Here is a 24,107-nt window from a genome sequence, read left to right on the forward strand (position 1 = left end):
ATGTTCATACTTGATAGTTTCGGCTTCTAAAAAACCCCCAACAACAAACAGCTTGTGCTGCTGTGTGCTTTAGCTTGTTTATGTATTTGCATGATTCAGTGTTGATGTTAGAGGGGGATCTTTGAGAAAACTCATGACTCCAAAAGATCCAAAAACATGCCGATCTTCACGAGCTACATAAACTACTCTGTCTGACTGTGAGGACTCCATCGTTCCTCATCAAACAGCTGCTCCGTTGCTCAAATACCAGGCACACCGCAGTTCTAATCTTTGCTCTTATCTTTAAAAGATAAATTAAAAAATCCACTTCCTGTTTTGTGCACGTGTGTCACAGCTTATGTGCCTGCATGCAGGTGTGTCTGAGTATTCATGTCAGCACAGGCTATTTTTCAGTTTCCTCCCTTTGCAAAGGAGTAACCGTATTTTGGCTCTCGCACACTGACAGCTTGTGGAAATGCACATTGTAATAAAGCAATTTCCTGTATGCAAATGTCCTGTTTACACATTCCTGCTCCAGTCATTGTCACTTGACAGATTGCTTGAATATGAGGAAAGCGGCTATACTATGAAAAATGAGAATAGTAAGACTTCAATAAAAAAAAAAATCCATTGTATGTGTACTCGCCGCTGTAGACATCCTTGAAACTGATGTCACGGGGAAGATCCTGAGTTTCGCATAACCACACACACACATACAAATTACAGAAAGATCAAGGCCACCGTTCACAAGAGCTCTATAACAGTATGCAAATAAAGGAGGTGATGGAGAAGCTTCTCCTCAATGTAATGGGGAAGAATGAAGGGTGTGAAGGGTTAAGGAAATGAGCGTGTGGCACAGGAATAAAGGGAGACACGAGTGAGAATAAGTAAGGAGAACAGGAAGTGCAGACGTGACAGAGGGTTATTGAAAGCGAGAGGATGCTGCAGGAGACAGAATGGTCTCAAGTCTCTGTGTGATGCATTCAGTGTTGCCGTAAGATCTACCTGACTGTCTATCACTAGCAGAGAGGATGATGAGATGTGCTGAAAGTGCTCGAGCACACCTGCAGAGCTAATTCACAGCCTCTGATTCACTACTGCCATTCTGCGCAGGCTAAATGCAAGTCTTTTCACACTATGGGGTTATGCATTACCTACCATGATGCAATCATACCAATCAGCACTTCTTTCTTCAAAGAACACCTTTCAACTACTGTTGGAAGCCATCTACGTAGTGCGGCGTGGCTGGATAAAACACACGAATCCAGTCGCTTCCGTGAGTGTCTAGCCTACATTCACAGCATAAGTAATTATTTTAGCATTCTTTTCTTCCTTAAGGTAAAACTTGAAAGAAGTTTTGTTTTGACAGAGAATTAAATTCTTTCAACTTCCACATGAGGTGAAAGATGAGAAGAGGTGTGGGTGAGGGCGGTGTGAAGGTGTCTGCCTAACTAAGACAGTGACCCTGAGTGGGAATGTCATGCTTATTAAGCCAATTATCCTCTCCTGCCCACAAAGAGCAAAGATGGGCAAAGGTGGCCCTGACCTCAGGGGTCAAAGGACACGTGACAGGTAAGACACTGATGTCAAAAGCACTTGCATCACGGTGTGTGCTGTAGTAACCTTTTGAAATGACCCCAAATTTAATCAAAGACTGACCTCGGCCTCCCTTATTAGCAACTCATTACATTTTGGTACACAATAGTTTTTAAAGATTTTGCTCAGAGTAATATGAGTCTCAAAACTTTTCTGAATGCCCTACGTGGCGTGCACACGCATACACACAAGCTGTCATTTTGCTTCTTCCCTGTTCCCAATCACAAGGAGATACAGGCCATTTATCCACTCACAGCACTTTTTAAATGGTGAGAGTGATAACTGGAGAACAACAGCTCCAGATTCTCATCTCAAAGCACTAATATGATGAGACGGGTGCTGGGTGCATGGGGGCAGGCAGTATAATTAAGGTCTCTCCTCAGAATGTAATCTTTCAGGGAAGAGTCTGGGCGGGGAGCGGGAGAGATGACGGGAGTGCAGGGAGAACAAAACACTCTCCATCTGGGAGCAGCGAGATGAAGGCCTGAGAGCCGGTATTCCGTTGGGGAGGTGAGGAGCGAAAAGTGAGGTAAATGGAAGGTAATGCTAGGCTGGTGAAGCCAGCCAGCCTCTTTCAGCTCCCCAGCTATTCAACTCAATCCTCTGTGGAGCCCCCATCAGAGCTGGTGACTGCTCCTGGTCCCCGGAAAAAAAAGATGATGGCATGAAAGGGGGGAGGGAATTGAGCAAGGGACAGAAAGGAGAGTGGGAGTAGAAGATAATGGATGTTTGTTTATTTCACACACACACACACAATTGGAGAGCAGTAACCAAGAGGACGGTCACGGTTGCTATGCATCCCGGAATATTTTAGCTTTTTTCAGGAGACAATTGCTGTTGTGTACTATTATTACAGTCAATCAAATCCGGCATTAAATTCTCATCAAACTATCAGCGATCACGTGAAATATCAGCTCGCTCATTCACGGCAAGAACACGAACCATTAGACAGCTATTATAGGTCAGGTAGATCGTGAGGCAATATGTAGAGAACCTGACACTTATTTTATCAACCTTGTCGGCATAAATTCTCACCGCTAATCTCCCCAAAGGCTGTGCGGTTGGTTGCGCTGAATATGTTTGCATTTGAAGGTGTCACCCAAACCTGACAGGTCCTTACACTACTGCTTCCAGGAACAGGATAATTCTCACTGCAGATGTTTCCAAGGATACACAAGGTCACTACCTAACTAACTGAACACATGTATGCATATGTTCAGTTACTTAGGTGGTGACATCACAGGTTGTCCAAAACTTGGAAAACTTGTAGAAAGTCGGCGTGTTAATCAATTCAACAACAAAGTGTCGGGTAGCAGAAGAAATGTAATGATCCAGCAACGATGCGAGTGAATACACGTACCTTGAAACATGACAGACATTTTCTTCTTGTAGATGGCAAAATCAGTCTCGAGGAAGACGCAGAAAATGACCCGTTTGATCTGCACGGGAAGAAGAAAAGATACAGAAGAGTAATTAATGAGTGTGTTCATTGCTGAAAGGGCTCTCTGTGAATCTGATGAAGAAAACTAACCGGACAAATTTAGATGTGACAATAGTGGTCGCCACTCGGTAATCTAATTAGTTACCCCAAAGACCATCTAAACAATACAAGCTGGGACAACTTTTGGCACGTAATACGGCACATTACATCAGAATAGGCATTACTTAATGGTGCGTGTGATAAGGGCATAAGCCTGTGTATGTGAAAGGACATGAAATCAACATTAAAAGTTAAGGAATAAACTTGAAAATTACAAGAGCAGTAGCAAATTAATTATAAAGCCATAATTAAAAATGCTGAAAAGAAAAACACAGAATAATTACATTTTGTACTGAAACCTCATTTAAATGCCACAAATACATATTTTGTGAAATCAAAAGCGTTTAATATAAAACAAGATTTTGACTTATTATTTCCTGTTTCAATGTAATAAAAAACAGTATTCTGAGAATGCTTCCCAAACTAACAACAAGGATAGTTTCATTAGCTATTAAACTTCAGTCAGACCCTGAAATATCTGGAGCCGCTACCATTTCCCTTTAAAACAGGCAGGTCTTCTGCACTGTGTCAGTGCACTGTTATTTAGTAGGTTGTTCCGAGCATCTTGCCACAGTTCTGTCTCAGGTGCTTCTGTCTCTACGTGGAAGCAGAGCTCCACAGGGGTGGAGGGTGGAGGGGGGGATACCATCTGTTTCAAGTTTCCTTGTTGTTTTTGTCACTGAAGTTAGTTCTTTATGCATCTGGCTTTATGCTTGCCATGCTAATAAATTTGGCCCCAATCAGACCCTCTGAAACTGCGTGATGCATAAGAGCCTAAAACAAGCCAGAGCTATAAAGTGACTTGACTGATGATGCCACAGCCTACTGTCTTTTGTTATTGCCATGGGTTTCTACTTGCTGCTAAGATAAAGTAAACAAATGTATGCTACTGTATGCCTGTGGAAAAAAAGGTCTACAAAAAATCAGCACAGGGGGGTTATGAAGGCTCCTTTCTATTTTATGAACTAAACAAACAGCAGATAAATGGCTGAATGAGCTCACTGACTCCTACACTTCACTTGGCAAGAAGTTACAGTTGCAAATATTAAATATTAATTAACCTTTAGTTGACTGCTATTTCCTCTGCTGTTTTTTTGGCCCAGTCTAAATTCATAATTGTTATGTTTTTCACTTAGAAACTTTAAGCACACTGAATACTGAATGGTTTCAAGCTTAAAGCACAGAGAGGATAGATAGATGTTAGGTTACACAGAAGTCTGGATGCCTGGAGGACTTAGCAAATAATCATGCAATCTGTACAAATCTGTATAAATGCATCACAAAGATAAACTTTTGTTTTCTTTACCTCTACATAAGTTTAATTTTTCACCTTTTAAAAGAAGAGGGCTGCTTTGGGTTTAAGACAGATCCACTGGCACTGTGTTTTCCACACTTTGACAGTGTGTCTAAAAACGATTCACAGAACTCAGAAGAAAGAGGTCACCTCTTTCAGTCTCACCCTTCTCCAGCAGAGTCTTAGATGTGCAGGCATCAGTCACGGTCACAGAGACGCATTACACACCACGGCAGCAGATAATCGCTTGACTGAATAATGGCAATTTTACACAACAGCCGTAATGCTAGCTATCTGCTCGCCATCCTCCTCCGTGCAGGATTTTATGTTCCAGTGGACAAAGGGGGCCCACCAGCTTTAGCCCCATTCCTGACCTAGCCCAGCACAAGGATCCAATTCAAAGAGACACCCTTCTGGTGCTCATACAGACATACATCTATTAATAGTTTATGATCAGTGCTTTGGAGTAAATGTTAGGAGCTGCATCTCGGATGGTAACATTTTATTTTGCTAGATGTCTTGGGGGGGCTTTGTTCATAAAATGTAGACTCACTCTCTCAACCCTTCAACCCTGACAGAAAATGAAAGAATGCTTTAAGCCTCCTTTGAAGTCGTGGGCTCGCTGACAAACAGAAAAAGCAATAATACGCCAAGATAGTGCATACCACTGGGTGCTGGAAGGCCACAGGACAGCAGCTCCCCAGGAATTTCCATCAGTCTTTTGTGACGCTCCATTCTAAAACCGACTGCCCACTGTGAAACAGGATGAATCATGGATTCATGCTTTGCATCGCACAAAGAGGCTGGTGTGTGCGTGCATTTGGACACACACACACCAGGGGTGCTGATTACATTTTGCGTATGCCCTATTAGATGTGATAAAATGGGAAATACTGCTCTGAGGGAATATGAGCTAAAGCCAAAAAAACAAAACAGAAAATCTTTGTATCCATGTCATGTATACGCTCTCTGTTTCTCTCTCCCCGACTGTCAATCTTTTTGTCTAGTTTCTGTTGCTCCGCGTCCACATTCTGCACAAGGCTCAGGCAGCGTCTTTTATTCTGCAGATCAGAAATACATTGTATGGTCTTTGACAGACATCAGCTAGACCAGGATGCCAAATGAAACCAAAAATGCTGGAGCTGAACATTGACATTCAGTCTGTATCTAAACAAAGTGTTGCAAAGAATTCATAAGAGCCAGAGAAGGTCTGATCTGTGACATTTTCTCTTAAAAAAAGTACATTTCACTAGTTTGTACCTTAAAAAAACAGAGGCTGCGTGTCACCTGCGTGCACAGGTATGGTAGCATAGTCATCGGAAAATGATCCATCTAACAGTTTCCCTGAATAACAGTCAGACTCCTGTGCACCTGATGTTTTAATCATTATTTTACACGGACAGGGAACAACACACAAATCATTTTATGGGATGATACACATAATGTGACTGCTGTTATTCTGGAAGGACGACATGGTGAAAATTGGTTCTACAAAAAAGCCATTTCTGGCCAACCAGGGTGACAGTAAGGATTAAATGAACACTGCAGAGTAAAAAAACTGTTACTAAATACTTAATTTTAGATTTTTGACTTTGGAGTGGAGATCCCATATTTCAGTTTGAGGATGTGAATCGCGCATGTGTGTGTGTGTAAAGTGTGCACCCTGTGGTTACCAAGGTTGGAAAAGTTAATGGAAGACTAATTAGAAAGCTGGGATCACTGCATGATAACCTGCCCACTCATTACTCATCGCTGATTGGAGGGATTTTTGTTAGGGTGAGCACAAAAGGACCAGGTCCCCTGGCTGTACACAGGGCGGACGGTCATATTAACAGTAATGCTGCAAAATAAGGTACAAAAATGTAACTGGCCAGCAAAAGCTAATAATTCAATAGACCCAAAGGTTATTGAGAGAAATGATGTGTTTTCTGTCTTTGCTTAGGCATGAGTAAGCTTGTGGATGCTTTATTAAAACAAAACAGGCCCTTCTTTAATTTAAAAGCAGTTAAAGTGAAATTTAAGATATCGTTTAATGTATTCCAGCCCTGTTTTAAAAGTGTTGAGATCCTAATCACAACACTTTTAAAACAGGGCTAATTAAAAATGGTGCACAATGCTTATTTTAGTAAACTTTCCACAGATTAAAATCACCAAGTGTGAGAGTGAGCGATTTAAATGATAGAAATCAAAATATTTGAAACACTGAAATTATGTTGTTTACTTCCTTTAACTTATTATGTCTTATTATGGATCTAAAACCCGTATATTCACAGACTGGCAAAGTCTCGCTGTCATATTTACTTAGGCACCCCCCAGTTGCATTACAAATCCTGGCTTATGAATTGTGAACTAAAAGTTGGATGATTGGATGGTTCTTCTACTCTTGAGCCCAAAGTTGGAGGATGTATGATTTCCAAAAAGAATTTTCATTTTTTTCTTTATCAGACCACGAGACAGTTTTGAACTCCACCTCTGCCCATTTTAAATAAGCAAGCTTGGGCTCAGAGAAGGTGGGGATATTTCGGGAACTTGTTTTTTTCTCCCTCTCTCTCTCTGCATGGCCAAGTTTTAATTATGATTTGTGGATTTAGCGTTGCCAAGGCATTGATTTCCTCCATATTGGTTTTCAACACAGTCATAGACATTCAGTACTGTTTTTGGCCTTTCACTTTGCAAATGCAATTGCTGATATTTCACCAGATTCTCAGAATCTTTAAATATTATGTGTATGATGAAATCCCCAAGTGGGAAAACATTACTGTAAACTATGAACTGTTCCACTATTTCCCATTGTCACCTTCCACTGACTGCCAAGGCCTCTCCCTGCCTTTACTTCTGATAGATTCTCTCACTAATTAACACTTTCCAATAATATCTTAATATTTTAGAATTTGATATGATGCATTTGAACTATGTTCAATTAAATATCGGGTTTAAAGTATTTTCAAATTAGTTGGGTCTCTTTTTAGTTACATTTCTCACAAAATCCCAACTTTAAAGGAGACAAAGGTTGTTCAGTATTTCATTCCTGATTAATTAGGGAAAATATATTAATTTGTTGTGATTTTTACAATGAAGTATGTCTATTTTCAGTTGTTTCATTAAAATGCTCTCTAAAACACTTTGCTCATCTAGCCTAATCAACTCAAAACCTATAACTCTCTATTATAATTGTGAACAAACAGGTCTTATCCAAACTGTCTATGTATGAGACTAATTAAAATGATAATGCCATGAGTTCACCCCATGCATTTGTAACTCATTAGCGTGGCACATGAAATGCTGAGAAACAGGATTTGGGAGTGGCTAGCTCTGTGACATGGTGCCAGACGCATGTGCTGCTGTGTTCATGAGCAGCATGAGACGATATGAAATTGCCATTAGCGAACGTCTTGTGTTTTCATGAAAATCTGTATGTGATTTTTAATTTGTGTATCGGTGGTTCATCATTGTGGCATGCAGCTCACCAGGTGCACCAGACACCTACTGGCTGGCTAACAGATAAGCTGTCATAGCTGACCACCCATGCCCATAATTACATTGGAGGCACTGCCAGCAGAATCTGACATGCAGGCTCCACGTACGCACTTTTGCTACTTGCATTTCCTTCTTGGTTCTGTCACAAACAATAATAGGGACAGGTTGCCCTAGCATGTCTCCGCCAGCTGGAGCCTGAACCCAAGGGAGAGCTGTGTCTGTGTATCCTATGCCGTCTCGTTACAGGCGCGCTGGCAGATGTAGAATCCTGAAAGCTTACATCCAGATGGACAACAGCAACAAGAGACTGATATACAGTATTTGTAGCAGAAATAATTAATTCCCTTTATTCAAAACATGTTCAGGGTTGTTAGTGAATGGACTCTGGGTAGAAGTAGACCTTGGCAGGTCACCAATCCATTAGCGCAGAGGAGCATATTACTGTATATACCATACGTACATACACTGTAAATATATACTGTATTGTGTTCGTTTTCTTTGGGTTTTATTCATCTCTGACGTTACATATGTGACATATGGGTCTTTTTCCTCAGTTATCATACGCTACTAGCACATGTCGTTGTTTGATACTGATTGAATAATTTCAGGGAATTATTCGTGAGACAGAAATATCTCCATAAAACGCTGCCGTCTAGCTGCATCATCAAAGCCATAATCAGTGAGCACTCGTCTCCTTTGTTGTCAGACGCGCCGGATTGGATAGAGGGTTCACTCTGAGGCAGGTGGACCATATCCAGGTTTATTACTGACGTAATTACACACAGCTGTGTCCCCCCTCACCACTGGTGCACGGAGCCTGCAGCGAAGGAAAAACTCAGCTTGGATATGGCGTTTATGTATCGTCTATGTAAACACACAACCACGCCGAAACATTCCTAGATCTTTCGCAACCACGATGGCGCAACGGGCCGGTGCGCGTTTTGCTACTTCAAGTCTCCTTGTCGCTGTGACATCCCCCATGCCTGCTCCGTTTATCTAAAGCAGAGATTAGGCGGGGAGCAGGACTGACAGTAGAAGCCAGGCGCTGGCACTGGTTACGCAGGCAAAGCCGCGAGTGGCTCTTCCATTTGACTTTGATTGACCTCTCTGCCGAGAGAGCTCCAGCTTCACCTGCAGCAGACTGGTGAATTATCATTTCAAAGAAGTGCCCAGAAAAGGTTATCCCTTTGAACAAAATGCCTCCATCCATACATCAAAGGACGAGCTTGACAGTGGGCTTTGAGAAGGCACGGTTACGACCAAAGCCTGGAAGAAAGTGCTGAGCTCAAATTCTTACTTCCAAAAGCCAGTCGGCGTTAGATGCCCACTGTATCATGATAAGGGCAAGGGGATCGTCAATGGAGTCGGCTTAATATTGTAAAACAGACCTCCGATTTTGATAGACGCTTATGTACACAATTATGCATGAGTGCTCAGCACAGTGTGACTAAATAGAAGTGATAACATTCTGGTAAGCTGCCTGGTTATTTCATCAGTGTAAAACATCACTACGCCGCTTCTAAGGCTGTACGCAGTGCAGAATATAAAACGTTTTGACAAGAAAACGCTGCCTTGCTAGATTTGGAAAATTCCATAAGATAATATATCAGCAATTTGTATGTTAATTCAACAAATGCTGCATGTGCCTCACATATTTTACACATTAGAGCTGAACAAATAGTTCCCACCGTATTATTCAGGCTTCATTGCTGCGTGGCACTGTAGACGAAAATTGGAAGTACAGCATGCTTCAGGCATCGTGCATTTTACTGTAGCTCACATTTTCAAAAATTGTTCTCTCAAACTGAAAGAGACAGCATTTGACTTTCACAGGCTTTGAGCCGTTCCTGCCAGCTCCCACTGCCAGCAGCACAAGCTCTCTGCTATCTGATTTAAAAAAAAAAAAAAGACAGACATGACTTCGTCAGGGAAAAGTCACAGTTCACCCGGTGCATTTTACTTCTTTATGGACTCCTCAGTATGTTAAGAACATCCAACACAACAGCTGAAATATTCTGAAGTGGCTGCTTTACTTCTGCAAAATGAAGAAGAATGTGACTAATGGTGCAATAGCCACCGCTGACAAATTTGCCAGTTAATATGAATGGTCAAATAATTATAATGATGGAATACCTGTGTTGATTCTATAGGGAATAGCATAAGTGTGAAGGAGAAAGATTGGGTCATTTTCTAATCCTAAAGATGAGAAGTGCAACAGCAGATGAGGTCACGGGGGAATGATAAAGGAAGGACGAATATAAGAGGTGTATCTATGATCCATGACTGCATCGGTAATGATCTGACCTCTGGACTGCCGCTGGCCTATAACAACCTATACTGGTGAGGTGTGTGTGTCTGTGTTAAGGCAGAAGGTGTACCGTGATAACTTCTTCAAACCCGCACGAATGCATAAAGTCAGACCTTTTTATGTAGCTAAAAAGGAAATACAATATTTCTCTTTTTGTTTTGAGTCAAGGTAATGCGGTTAACTTCTTTATTTTGGCTTCTTGAGCGTAACTATTGTAACATCTTTCAATATTGCAACTAATGGCTGTCTGTAGAGCAAAAACACATATTCTATAAAAAGTCCAAAGACAGTTAAAGAGATGTTACTACTAGATAGATTAAATAGATATCTACTACCTGATTTATGCTGCTGTCTTCTTCTACACATCTTTAAATTGCGTGAAGGGATGATACCAGCTTTACTTTACAAAAATACAGTTTGTCTCCACAACTGGATGAAACATATACATTTCCTACCTCACGAAACCTTGAATTTTCTGACGCTCTGCTTATTTTCTGTTTTCCTACCCTATCGTTGCTAGCTTTTATCGCCCATCAGTTGCTGATATGCATTATCTGTTATATGAAAACATGCTTCCACATGCCCACAATTGCACTTGCTGATAAAATTGGAGCTAAGACTGGGAAACTACTCCCCCCAAAATGCTCCACATTGCCTCTAGTGGTAACAATAATAACACTCAATGCTAGTAGAAAAAAAAAGAACTAAAATTGAGAACGTTCATCATCCATTATCCGTACAGAGCCTATGACCCAGCATTGAAGGCACAGCGTTTTCTTCCCACTGCCCCCAATGTGCTCTCAGCTCAAAACAGTTTAACTTTTGGAAAAGCCCTGCGCTGGTCAGTGTCACTGCTCTCCCCAACAATCAAAATAAAGAAGAGGCGGGACTTATGATGGTGATAGTGGGCAAATGTTTGAAAAAGAAAGACTAATTGTAACCTAGCAAAATAATGCATATGATCCAGGCACACGACTACCCATGCTCACGAGGGAAAAACATGCATTCCCTGACAGGTTAGCGATTAGTTACCGTAATTGGTCACCTCATCGTGATTGCTTTAGCAGATTTCTGCTGTTGCCCACAGCAATGTGCAGTATGGAAGCAGCAACTTGTCTGTGAACATTCGCTAAGTACTAGCTAAGTGAGAATAAAACTACCATAAACAGGGAATATGTTGTGCCTTAACATGAATGTCTGAAGACAATTCAGTATCTTCTGTGCTTATTATGGGTGACCACAGCTATCTTCTTGTGGCAAAGTGATCACAAGGAGGTTTTCAGTGTGGCCCCATGTATCTCTTTGCAACCATTTAACGGTTGAGGAATTCAGATGTTTTTCCTCACGACCAGTGGTTGCCAGATGGTCGCCAATTGGTCTCTTGGCCTATGTGACTGGGACCTTAGAGAAGCATCTATGCTGTACCATAAAGATACATTCTAGTTTAAACAAAAGCCATTCACCAGGTGCCACTTTCTTAAAATATTCATTCTGTGCTAGGATTTTTTTCTTTACATGAGTTTATCCCTCACGATGAGCGAACTTCAAAACCTTTGCTGCCCTCTCAATTCCCATATTGACCACCATTAGGCAATGTGAAGCTGAAGGACTGGAGCTTTGTCAGGATTTGTATGTACTCATCAGCTCTCCAGGATCATACAGAGGTTATCTTACTTGGTTGTCAAATCCACTAATATTTTCATATTTCCTGTTTCTCTTTCATCAGTAACTGCTCAGCCTCTGGGAGGAGGCCAATAAGTGTAAACTCAGCTGCCTGTGAGGGAAAGTGGTGTATAGACACCCTGAACCTATAAGACCTTGCTGGCTGATGAAGTCATAACACAGTGGTTTATTTATTTATTTATTCTTTATTGTCAGATACTAGTTTCACACAAGAGCGAACACTTTTGGGTCCCGCAGCAGCAAATTTATGAAAACCGCGGTGTAATGTAAACCCAATGATGTTTACCGCTGAAAACAAAAATCTCTCTGTTTCCCAGATAAATCATTTTGGATGTTATCCCTCTGCAGTGCGCAGGATTTTGCAGCAGTCAGTGCGAGTCTCTGAATGATTGTTTGGCATGTCTGGCTTCTCCTTTTCAGCTGCATGTTTGCATTGCCTGTGCCTGACTGGTTCTGAAGGGGCTCTCCTTGGAGGAAATATGTGGTGTGATCCAGCCAGGTCCTCTCCACTTCGAGTATTATACAAAAGCTGCCAGATGAATGGAAATCCAATCACAGCTCCCCAAAGCAGAATTCCCTGAACTACACACCGGCTGCCATGAACTGTAAATGGAGGACAAACAGGCCATGGAGAGGCACAGAGGACACTGGTGATCTATATTTTATCTTAAAAAAAAAGAAAAAGGAAATAACATATCCATGTTTCTTCAGGGGAAGAGATGTGCTACAACTACTAGAAGACTGTACATTCATCCTGTGCATTACTTGTATATAACTAGCCAATACTTGAGCATGACGATGAGTGAGACAGCGTGTGGGCTCTCCTATCCCTTGCTACACGGGAATGCTAATAATTTTCTCTAAGGTGCTACCTACTGTTTTTCCTTTTTCCTGTGGAGCTTAATGCCGTAAGGTCAGGAGGCACAGGCATTAAAAAGTACGCTGCTTCGCACACACGTTCTTCTAAGTGAAGCTATTACCCCTGTGTTACGTTTATAATAAGCCACAATTTCAGGCCGAAATATGAATATTTTTCCCTTTTGTTACTTCATCCAGTCGCTGCATTAGAATTGGCTGAAACCTCAAAGAAAAGATTCATTAAAGCCCTTTTTTACCTTTCAGTTCTTAACAGCGAGACAGTCTGAGTAGTCCTCAATACTTCATTCTTTAATGTCAAATTCAAATCTGCCATTTAGAGACAAACTCGGAATTTAAATATTCTCATCATACTTCTAAAAACCTGTGATGTCATAGGAATAGTTAACCGAGATTTTCATTACAAAAAAAGGGGCCCTGAGTATTTAAAAGAATTGTGTTAAAAGGGGCCGTTTTCACGTTAAAATGCCGCGATAGCCACTGAGAGGATCTGACAGATTTACACACTGCTGAAGAAAACACAGGATGTGAGTAATGGCAAGAAATGCAACACAAAAAAGGGGAAAAAAATCCTGAGAGCAATACCATATGGTTGTGTGGGCGACATCAAACATGAAAGCAAGCCTGAGACCAGAGGTGCTGTTTGACATAACTTACAAAGTGGAATGAAGATCTGAAATGGGGACGCATTAAGCAGATTTAAAACGTCCCGTTTAATGCAAACGGTAGAGAGTGTGTTTATTTAAAGCGACAGCCTTGCAGATTAGGACAATCACCAAAATAGAGATTATAGTTAAACATTACAAGACGCATAAATCGTGAATAAATTTTAAAAAAATGTAGGAGAATATTGACTGCAGACTATAATATGCTAAAAGGTAGTTAACACAGCTTAGTTGAACAGTACAACAATGATAGGAGATCCATCTGTTAGTGAGATAAATGAGCGTTACAGAAAGCACAAAACACACTCAGTGATTAAAATACAGTTTTGTAGTTTTGCTTCTTTCTGTGTTGTAACTGACAGCAGGAGACTGATAGGAGGTGCCTGAAGGTGTTTGCTCTACAGATGGAAGCCTGATTAGATATTGTAGATGTAAGTGGCTCATGAGGTTTATAGTGGGTTAATCAACCAAAGCAGAGGTAAGCCATGCAGATTTGTGTAAATAAGTGTCACCCACTGAAATATTTCTTTTTGATGACAAACATCTGTGTAATAGAAGATCTCGTCACTCAAAGGCTCAGCTATGTGCTGTTATATAATGACAAAGTGGTTACCTTTACAGCTGGCCTCAACATGCACATCGCACATCTGGATATCTGGATTTCATTAGCATCTGAGATTTTTTTTTAAATTATCTAAGCATTAACAGTGAAATTTAATATGTCTTGGTATAAATTCCTGAAGGCAGATTACATCTCAGTTCTGTCGTATGACTGAATATATTGAAAATGCAGATGGAGAGCCAAATAACTAAAACACTGAGCATGCTTTTTCTTAGTTTTTGACTTTATGTCCTGTTTGTATTTACTCTGAATGTAAGTGTCTGCAGCTTACATGTGAAAGAATTAATGAGTTTGCATCCGGCTGGGTTTTTACTGGCGTTTATGGCTGAGCGTTAACGTAATAAGCATCCAGCTGTGAGTCCTGTCAAGCTAAAATCCAACTTAGCTGCAGATAAAAGAAAACCAAAGACCTCAAAAAGCCACGATAACACTGAGAGCACATCGCGTTCAACTCTTCATGACCTTAAATTTAGAATACACTCCTGCAAAATGCAGAGTGAGGAAAGTCTCTTAAAAGTAATCTTTGTCATCATATATAGGCTAGCATATAGACTGGCACAATCATGAGGAGGAGACAGTAATGCTCTTTACTCTCAGTGATTTGCATGATTTCTCTCAGACAGTAATATATCCATATTACTGTCAGTTTTCTTATGTGTATTTGCATCCTGTGCACTTCAGGGAACAAAAACACACTTATAACTCACACCCAAGAAAAATAAGGAGCCTTTTTTGCACCACCGTATGACGACGTGTTTACTGGTTGCATCTTTAGTTTATTTTTTTTTTAAAGTTAGTACGTAGGTAATATTTTATCTACATATAGCAACTTTCAAGATAAATATCACAAAGTGCTTCACAACAAAAATGGTAAAAAAATAATAATACATTTAGAAATATACTAGAAATTGTACTTTTACATATCAGATAATGTACATGCAGAAACAGGTACTAATGTGGATGCAAATTAAAGTTTAAAAGACAACAGAGAAAGTTGGAAGCCTGACTGATCAAAGAGTTCATGGAGGGTTACTAAAATAGGCGGGGCTGTGCCTTTCAAACACAAAACAACAAAAACAACTTTCAAAAATAATAATAAATTGATAAAGTGGGTCGAATTAGCGTGGAGAGGAGAAAAATCAAGCTCTGTGCTCAACTCCTGAATGTGAATCCAACCTTTCACTTGGTGGCAGATCAAAACAAAACATAAAAAATGCAGCGGCATCCAATGACTAGTTTACTGGTAAATAAGCAAAAAGCTAATGCACATTAGGGTGAGACAGAAGGATATCAGACAGTGTTGTTACACTCAGCGTAAGTTTTTTTTTTTTTTTTTCTTACATTGGTAACTTTAGAGGGTCGTGCCTAACAGACATGATGACTTCACAGGGGGTTAAACTGGATTTTACCACGAGCAGCAGCCTTTGTCCTGTCAGTTTGAGGCTCTAGGATCAAATGTGATAGTTCAGAGAAACAAAGGCACTGTATCAGATGAAGTTTCTAAATTAACATTTCTTAAACAAACAAAAACATTGAAATTCTAGAGTAAGATATCTCAAATAAAATCTGTCTAAAAAGCTGAACAGCAGCTGTTAGAAGCCAAGCTTCGTCAAGTTTGTTTTAGAAATGAAACATTATTAACTTTTGAAACAACCATAAACTTTTCAGATTTTGATGAAGAAACATATTTTAAAAAAACTGAAGAAGAAAAATAATGATATACCTAAATACCCCAAAACAGGCCTATACCTGTAAACAATGCAATGGCAGAGATGTTTATTAAGATTTGTATTATATATATATATATATATATATAAAATAACAGTTTGCAATGACGACTGCTTCACTCCCAGTGCCTTCACTGGAACAACTGCAAATGTGTGCAGCACATCCACTGTTTGCTGTGCAGAAGAGTGTTTAGGTTAATAAGGCTAGGTAAGATCGCAATGGCACGCCAGAAGATGTAAATAATTACTTACTGAGGCTGTGCCACCTGTGCACACAGACCCTCGCTCAGTTCAGACAGTATGGAGCCTGCTGCTATGTGATGCTATGGCTAAATAATAGAAGCAAAAAAGCGAAGGAGAGGAAAGAAATGTGCTTGTAAGACAGCGTCTGAAGGTGGCAGGTTCAGGGGTATAAATAAAAAGAGGTGTTTTTATTAGAAGAAAAAGAGCTGTAGAGTAGAAGGGGAATCTCTACAGCAACCAAATTAGTGCAAGATGTTGTAGTAGTCTGTGTGGACAGTCATACAGCACATATACAGACTTGTGCTTTAAAGCTTTCTGAGTGTCTTCCAGCTTTCTACAAATATCCCAAGGAAAACTCTAATCAATAGAGTGTCCGTTTTGGTCAAGCTGTCGCTTAGAAAATCAATGACCTCCCGTTGCCCAGCAAACTGTTTTCCACACTGTCTCCTGTAATTTTCCTTAAACTTGACTAGAACCAAAGCAAGAGCCAGTTGTCTTCCAGCCTAATACTTCAGTAACTACCCACAGGAGATGGGTGACACTTGGCGACAACTGTGTAACATGGGCTCTGTGAGCTGCTGTAATTAATTATGCTAATCCAACATTGCTTTATATGTGCACTTAGAAAAAGACAAACAAGGATAAGTAGGAGAAGAAAGCATACTGCAGAAAGGGTATATGATGAACGAGCAGACTCACCAAGTGGCTAATACCAGGGGATGAGAACGAGCCCCCCCAACCCACCATCCCCCACCTCACTATTGGTAATACTTTAATAAACAAGGACAGCCACAGCCCTCAAAGTAATATATCCAGTCTAGGTGAGCTACTAATTACTGTTTCTGATAAATACAGAACGTTAAAGAAGTGTCTAGGGACTAATTAGATCAATGGAATAAGAGTCACTAAGCATGCAGTGCTATCACATGGGACTGTGGAGTAAAGAGGGAGAGCATTCTGTCATGTGGCAGAGACCCAGCTGGTTCAGTCTTAAGGAAATCCTCCATGCTTTATCAAGAGGAAAACATGGACCAATATAAATCTCGAGATCGAAAAATAACAACCAGTGCATGAACCAGGAGGGAAAAATAATGCATAACGCGTGGAGAATTGCAACTTTAAACAACATCTGAGCTGTAAAGATGAACAGGGACAGGCTCTACGAGGGAGTGAAGAAATGTGGTGTGAAAGCCTGTCTTAACCGCACCTCTAACCAGGTCCTAATTTTCTTACCTCTGCCTCATTCTCAGAAATGGGTCAACCCAACACCAGACATGGAAAATAAACTCTTGAGATAAATAATTTAAAGCAATTTACAAAGTTGCTGTTACGTTTCACGGAGTGCAAAATCTTTGAAAAATACTGTTAGAAAGAACCCCTAACATACTCCTTACAGCCATATGTAGGGTCGGAGTAGCATGGAGGAATAAAGCCCATATTGACCCTTGACCTCTGGAAGCGTACTTCTATATTACGATTCTGCATGCCTGTGCTTTGACCTTTTCAAATCCCTCTTTAAAGGTTGCGTGCTCCTGTGTCTGTGTGCCGCGCAGGCTCTGCAGGGGAAGCTGGCTGAGTGAGCGCACCTTGTCTCTCCACAGACTGACCTACAAAGCTATTGTATTAAAAGAACCATATTTATCACCGCTCTCCACACCACTCTGTTCTACCTGCTGCTCGGAGAACATAACCCTTCCTCAAACTCAAGTGCTCCTCCACTCAGCACTTTGGAAAGCTTTTTAGGCATGATTGGTTAGAGGGATCTCTGAAAGGAAGCCCATCGCTTGGCTGCACTGAGAGGTGAAAATGGCATTGAGGAGCCACTGAAAATTTAATCTGTCTGTGATATGTCTGTGCTTGGACATAGGAAACACAAGGCTGAGCAAGTATAGGCCAACACTGATCGCTTATTACAACAGAACTGTGTCAGGTCCTTTGAACTTTCAGTGTTCTTTACACATGCATTAATATTTATCTCAAATCTTCATAGACCCAGATTCAGTAAAATGGAAACCATCAGGGCAAAAAAACATCTTTTTCTTATTTTGTTTTCTGGGTTTTTAGAAAAAGTCCAACTCTCAAGAACAAAGTTGAAAGTTCTTTACTCACATTTGCACCTACGGTCAATTTAAAATCACCAGTTAACTTAACCCCATGCATGTCTTTTGGCTATGGGAGGAAACCAGAGCACCCAAGGCTCTGATGACGACTTAGCATTGCTGGAGCACTCGCTAGTTGCGTCCACGTCACAGTAAGAGCAGAAGGTGGATGGAAATGATTGATGCGATTTATGGTGGTAAAGGAGGGCTTTATGTAACAGTTTAAAAGACTCGACCCAAGATCTGACATCCCAGTTTCAGTTTTATCATGTGAAGAGTTACAAGGTGAAGTTACTTTAGGTCTTGTTTATTACTTTAGTTACTTTTAAACTAAAGTGTTAAGCAGGTATTTTGTACTTTTGCTTTCCAGGCAAGCAAATGTTCCTTTGATTTTGTTTGCACTACTAAAAACTGCTTGCTGCAAATCTTTCTGTATTTTTTAGCTATATCATCATAATTATCATATCACAAATTCTCTGGAAACATCACAATGTAATTTTGAGGCTATATTTCCCACTCTGACTGAATATAAAGGATTATTAACCTGCATGTGCAAGTTAGGAACCTGACCTTTCGGCTAAAGCTTTTATGTTTTCAGACAACTGAAGCTGAGAAGATTGCAACAGATGAAGAGCTCAAAAAAAAAAAAGGATGGAAATCCAAAACAACAAAGGGAGAATAGGTAACAAAGCAGGCTGGAATGATCTCACCTCTACTCTAACCCCCGAGCCAATTTCCTGATGTACTGTGAAATGTGTTTGCAAGTTTTGGTTTGATTGCAACAGAACATTCTCTATCTGTCTTCCTCCCAGACAGAAACAACACATTCGTATAAATAAATCAAACAGAAGAGAAGGAAAATTGTTCTGAAGCCGCAGTTGACCACAGAAGAGGTCATATTAAATCAGGCGGCTCAGATTTAGCAACAAAACAAAACAATTAGTTGGAAACAGTCTGTAACCAAACGTAAAGACGCCCAAGGCAAACAGAGCCCCCAGTTCCCCATAATTCCTCCAATAATCTAATTAAGATACTAACTGGAACCATGGCAAGCTAATGAGAGGGCTACGACACGTCTGCACTCCGAAGCACTCGCTCACTTTATCTTTGTGCGCTGGGAAAATAGAATTATTTCCACAAATGCATCTTGCAGTTTGATATCCGTTCTCTCCTGGAATGGTTTTGTTTTGCTTGGTCTATCTCATCTGTTCATCTCCACTTCAATCTTTTTGTTAATTCTTGCAAGACGGAGATGCAATACAATTCAATTTGTAGGATTAAAAAATAGAATTTTCTAGAAAATGTAAGTGGGTTAAATAAACGGCGGAACTTCAACAAGTACATATTGCAGTATGGTCCTTTGTCAGATATTTATAGCTCAGAGTGACAGTGGTGTGCTCTGATATGTCTCTCTCCGCGGGGATATGGCTGTGGCTCGGTACTGACACAGAGTGCATCAGTGTCCTACTGTCTTTGTGACCTAAACATACAGAGAGGCATGTTGACAATAGCGATCACGCAGCGGTAACACGCTGTCCTTTGTGCATCCTTTGCGCTGTGCGCTGAAACAAAAACCTTTAATTCAAGTGTGCGCTCGGCGTTTGGGTCCTCATTTTATTTTGGCTGGCGGCCAAAATGTTGATTTGAACTCGGTAGGGTTGGGTAAATTTAAAAACCGAGGCAGATGGTAAGATGTAAGAATCTGAAAGGCAAACTTCACTCCCTGCTTTGCGGTTTCTGCAGGTCGCCGGGGTCAGCAGACAGCTTTTCTCCAGCAGCCCATGCTGCACACACGGAAACACAGCCGGTCACTCTTTTATCACTATGACATATTGAGAAAGAAGCTGAGAAGAGATCACAGCAGCTCAAGGGAAATGCAGACCCGAGAGGTATATCTCTCCTGCATTCACTTAGATAAGCCACCGAGTCTGACAGCGCTTTCATTTCTGCACCTTGCTTATTTCATTTGATTGAGTTTTAATAGGTTTTTGGGGATAACATCCCTTTGTTTTTCGATTTTTTTTAAATTACGATTCAGCACGACATAGTGAAGCCCTTCTGTTTTTGTAGCACGAGCCGGGTTTTTATGAAAAAGGAGTGCAGACTTCAGAAAGGAATTTATTTGCTCATTGATCTTTCAACTACAATCACAATGTCTTATTCTTCATCTGTGCTGCTCGATTCAAAAAATTAGCTTCATGAAGAACAAGTAAAGCAGCCAAAACAAATAACACAAAGCTGGGAAATGAACGGGTGAGATGGTTTTTTATGAAGCCCAAGGAAAAAACTGATAATGCCACGTACTATGCACGATGTTCACCGTATAATCTGAACACTGAGGCAGAAAGAAAATTTATACTGAGGCAGTATAAACTGTCACAACATAGAGTGATAACCCAAATTTACATTTTTTAACCTATTGAAATTCATCTTGGTGTGTTATAATTGGCATAGTTTTGTAATTGTGGCAACTGCATGAATATGAATGAACAAAAGTACCATATATACATATACATATACTATATTTTACATCAGCAGGCACATCTATCTTTCAGCACACCCCAATTAAATCTGACATTCAGTTTTTGGCAGCTTTAAGCAGGCGGTGTGTGTGTTTATGAATATGTATTCCTTTACGGTGTCAATTAAGCATTGGATAAACGTCCATGATATGCTTTTCATGAGCTTAAGTGTAGTCAAACTAATTCTAATTAGCTGGTTTATACGAGCGGCTCAGATTAAGCAGAAAGAGCTGTGGATGTCCCATCGGCGCAAGGCTAAAGCCCATATGTGGGACTGTGTATGTTTTGCAGGAATAATAAATCGTCTCACATGTTTTACACTTCAGAGTTGTTCGGCTTTAGCGCTTTAGAGGATTGGCTTGCCAACATTGTCGAGGAAAAACAAACAAACATCTGTAACACATTTAGAAAGTCGATAGTTGATGTGCTTTAGACGGTGTCATTAAAACATCCCAGGTTATGGTGTGTTATAAGAATGCCCAGCTATCCAGGTGCCAGGGGACATTTACTAGACTCCCAGAGGGTTTGTGAGAGAAAAGAGGATTTTGAAGTTTCACAAAAAGACAAAAAGCAGGCATGAAAACCTCTCCACCTAAAACTGCAGGAAATCTTCCAGAATGAGGATTAAGGTTCAACTTCCATCTGTGTGACGGACAGGCGAGTACTTAGCACACAATTATAATCCTTTTAAAGCTAATAAAAACACCATCATGCTGTTTCAGCATGAGGTGAGCTAGGCTGGGGGCTCCCTCTGATTGGCTGCCGGCTGATGAGAGGTACACATCATAACTACCGCGCCGGTCCCCACAACAGCCTTGGGCTTAAAGGGGCAGAGGTCAGACCCGGGATCACATCAATCACACATCCACTGTGAATTCTACAGGAGCTAATTCGGTAACTAATTTATCTGGGATGGCTCCAGCCTCATGGATGTTGCACAGGTCTTTATTGCTCTGTTGAGGAGAGAGCAACTCCTGTGTGTCTGCTTCAACGAGACGCTGCATTGGGCACGAGATCAAAATAGGCTCGCTACAGTCTGATGAAAATACTAATAAGATGAAATCCTTATCATATACCAGGCACTTAGAGAAAACCGCGAGTGGCTGTTAAAATCTGGCTTCGTGCTACTGCAGGACAACCGCTTTCATCTGCTCGCACATCAGGGAACTCATTAGAAAGCCGGTCTTTCACACCAAAAACTCAACAGAACCTCAGAAAACATCTGTCTCTGTATGATACCTATCCCTCCAGCACCATCCAAGCCCCGCCCAACAACTCAGGTTAGTGGGTTAATTGGTATTAGTGACACTCTCACCTCACATGTGTGATGCAGCGACATCTAAAGTAATGACTTGACAAAATTGACTCTTTTTTTTGTAATGTCCTGCTCTTCGTGTTACTTAACCTTTTGTATAATTCATAAAAGAACAGCAAAAATACATTATTCACAAGAAAATGGTTGTTTTTCGGATCAGTTCGTGCGGCTCCAAAGCCTTTGGCGCAGGCTCACTGAGCTTGCATTGGGAACAAAACTACAAAACACCTCCAGGAGCATGAATAATGTTGAAAAGTAAACGGATATGAGACATCTTATCGCTATCCTCTAGTGAGGGAGGCAGGATAAAAAGGGTGACAATGAGTCAAAGGTTCAAGATGCATTTAAAATGTGCCAAAGACAATTTTCTGTTGTTCAGTTTTTGTCTGAAGCTATATAAACCTATCGCAGATGTTGCGCCTTTATCTCTGCTGTTTGAATGTGAACGTGAGCCCGGAGGATGAAAATATTTACTCTCTTGCTAGCAGTGGATAATGGGTTGTACCCTTGAACCAATGGGCTTGCGAGAGGAGAACAAAAGAGCACATTGGTGAGGAATCAGTACTGATGATAACATGAGCTGGACCCGGTGAATCAGCATGGGTCCGGGCTTTGTGACCTGTCACATTCAGACATAAACCAGTTACTTCAAAAGATTAAGGGGAGATTCAGTGCTCTGCCTCTGTTCTCCGTCTGTAACTGAAAGGTTGTCCTTCAGATCCGTCCTGCATGCCACAAATCACAAACCAGCGTCTTGAGAAACGGCCGCGAGCACAGTCCTTAGAAGTGGATTGTGAAGAAACCTGATGTAAGTATGTGCAGCTGCCAGCTCATGTGGTTTTGTTCACTGAACTCGACTTGCAAGACGAGAAGTAGAGAAGTACAGCATGGATTTAAATAGCTTTACCATACAGCTTTGTTTTTTTCACCTCCGTTTGAAAATTAACCTCTTGAAAAGTGCATTCAACATCTGATCAAACGTTTAAACAAGTGCTGTAAGTGGCGCATCTGAATGATTACAATTTATATTTGGTTTCTGAAGGTAGCATCAAGTCCTTTTTGACGGGTCACGAAGCATCTGCAAATCTAGAATACACAGAGGCTGACAGACATCTTGACATCACACCTAATCTGCCAACATTAAAAAAAAGGGTGCTGCAACAGAAAAGAATAAATGCCTCTCTTCATGGAAGCTGAATCCACGGTCTCTCCAGGTTAGAGCAACTGTGCCATTTTTAAAAATAACAAATACAGACACGCTGCCTACAGGGACCCAAAGCTTTTACCCAGAACTCTAACAGCTATAGCAGGGATATCACACCGCTGATAGATACTTTCAAATCAGATATGAGGCTTGGTTTCTCAAGTGTGTTACTTCATAACCCTTCAATTATATATCTTCATAACATCGCGCCTTTATTGTCAGATGTGATGTTGATAAATGTCACAAACTGCAAAGAACACAATGGCCGCAGATTCTTTTGACTCTGTGGAAACAACGGTAAACTCAGACAAAACGAGAACGCGTCAGAGGAAGTTAGATGAAATATTGCGACAAGCGTTTTACAATCACAGCTTAAATACATATAGATGTATTTTAAATTACCGCATCTCTGTTCCTCTATAAATTATGCATAGAGTGAATGTCATCTAGTTCATAGTAGTTTGACTGCTTAAATGCCTGTTTTCCATCACATTCCAGGCTGGGATAGTGGGCGTGGAGATGAACTCTAATGAGTAAGACACACTTACATCCAGGCTATTCCATCCACTTTATGCTTTTGAAATTACATTAACCTTTTAGACACAATTTTCAGAGGATTTTGAAGGCAGCTAAGTATTGCGTCACTAATTGACTGCTTAGTAGAGGAAATGTGGTGGAAAATGACAAGATTATTAGATACAGAGTGAGAATGTAATGGAGTGCTGAAGAAAGAGCTCGCTGATAACACCTTCAAAAATGCCAACAAATAACAGGAAAGCTGCAGCGGAAAGCCTTTTGTATGAGGGGGGAAAAAAATAAGACATTTCGACAAGGGGAAAGTCACAAATGCACACCCACACAGGTTAGGTCATGTTTTGAGCGAAAATGTGAAAAAAAAGATGACTATCTCAGAGAAAGAGCTGAATCCACACAGGTCATTTTTGTTGCCCTTACCTT

At 40.7% G+C, this 24,107-nt stretch overlaps 1 protein-coding gene across 5 annotated transcripts in view; it reads right to left on the minus strand.

The window, feature by feature from the left end:
* Positions 1–24,107, minus strand: part of macrod2 (mono-ADP ribosylhydrolase 2) — a 398,938-nt gene that overhangs the window by 32,443 nt on the left and 342,388 nt on the right. For all 5 annotated transcript variants that reach the window (XM_019366420.2, XM_019366419.1, XM_019366416.2 and 2 more), the window contains exon 9: positions 2,936–3,014. In XM_019366420.2, coding sequence (XP_019221965.1) covers positions 2,936–3,014 — 79 coding nt within the window. The remainder of the gene's footprint in view (positions 1–2,935; positions 3,015–24,107) is intronic.

This window comes from Oreochromis niloticus, linkage group LG13 (assembly GCF_001858045.2).
Source record: "Oreochromis niloticus isolate F11D_XX linkage group LG13, O_niloticus_UMD_NMBU, whole genome shotgun sequence".
NCBI classification, from domain to species: domain Eukaryota; kingdom Metazoa; phylum Chordata; class Actinopteri; order Cichliformes; family Cichlidae; genus Oreochromis; species Oreochromis niloticus.